Below are 1,102 nucleotides of genomic sequence, written 5' to 3'. Positions count from 1 at the left end.
GCCAGCACACTCCCCATTTTTCATGGTCCCCGATCTCACAGTAGTAGCTGATCCTCAGAAGTCTACAGCTTGTAGTAACGTCAAGGTGAGGCCAGTCTGCGGCCCCGTGGACCCCAAAGTAGAGGAGACTGCCGTTGAGAGGGTCTTGCGGCTTCGTAATGTCTTATCGGGAAGGCTTGCGACTAGATCTGCTGATGCTGGGCCCCGCAGTTGTACCGCTCCTCTGTTGACTTTCGACAAACTCCGCCATGATGTAGGCGAGGAAGAGGACGGTGAGGAAGGGCTCGTAGTGGAGTTCACCGATAGGAGGCGGAAAAGTTGTGGTCGAAATACTCTGCGGAAATTCCTTGACAGAAGCAAAGCATTTGGTAGTAGTAGACGGCCAGCTACTGCCCGTCCCCGAGAAACTCCACCCAAGGAAAGAATAGTCGAGCCAGTTGTGAGAGTAGACGATCCCCTCGGTGACGACACCAGCACTTTCATTGAAGTGAAGCAGCGTAGGAAGCTGAGACGTAGTGTGTCTGAGCCGGACATGAGCGTGGTGCCCGAGCCTACTGCCCTCGAGGGCCTGCCCGAAGAATGCAATTCCGAACCGGAGGCTCTTGGCACTGGGGTGGACTTGGCTGCTCGTGGGGGTCAGAAACGGCGGAGGAAAAAAATGAGGAAGAATCAGTTCATCGATGATGCCGCGAGTGTGTCGGGGTCGTCAGGAGGCGATGAAGATGACGAAGAGGAGGATGGTAGGGGTATAGGAAGTACCCTATGAAGGAGTTTTAATTTCAGGATACTTATCTGATCTGATAGCAACAAGTAGTGATTGTAGCGAAGCGTCGGACTGTGATGCGGGTATGCTGCATCGGCAGTGGGAGGACGAGATGGGCGAGAGAATGTTGAGGGGGATCTTTCAGCGAGGTCGGAGGTTCAGCTCGCAGTCTAGTATGATATAGGTCTTCAGGGAAGATCTCTCGTCGTCGCAGAGCCAGCAGTCTGGGAGGTTTGCTGTTCGCTGGTCTTGATCGGGAGCGGGCTCATCGGCCTAGTGACCCTACTGGGCCCAGGAGGAGGAGGAAGAGGAGGGGAGCCTGTAAGGACCGTCCTCACC

General features: G+C 55.1%; 1 protein-coding gene across 1 annotated transcript; it reads left to right on the top strand.

The window, feature by feature from the left end:
- Window positions 1-22: 22 nt before the first annotated feature.
- On the top strand, window positions 23-740 carry Pmar_PMAR011146 (hypothetical protein; the record flags this gene model as incomplete). The annotated part of the gene is made up of 1 exon (XM_002765966.1): window positions 23-740. A coding segment is annotated over one exon (718 nt), but the record flags the coding sequence as incomplete, so codon positions are not given.
- Between the last annotated feature and the right edge of the window lie 362 nt (window positions 741-1,102).

The sequence above is a fragment of the Perkinsus marinus genome, assembly GCF_000006405.1.
Source record: "Perkinsus marinus ATCC 50983 genomic scaffold scf_1104296973894, whole genome shotgun sequence".
Lineage (NCBI taxonomy): Eukaryota > Perkinsozoa > Perkinsida > Perkinsidae > Perkinsus > Perkinsus marinus.
The sequence above is the reverse complement of the archived record's forward strand: the minus strand, read 5'-3'. Positions and strand labels throughout refer to the sequence as shown.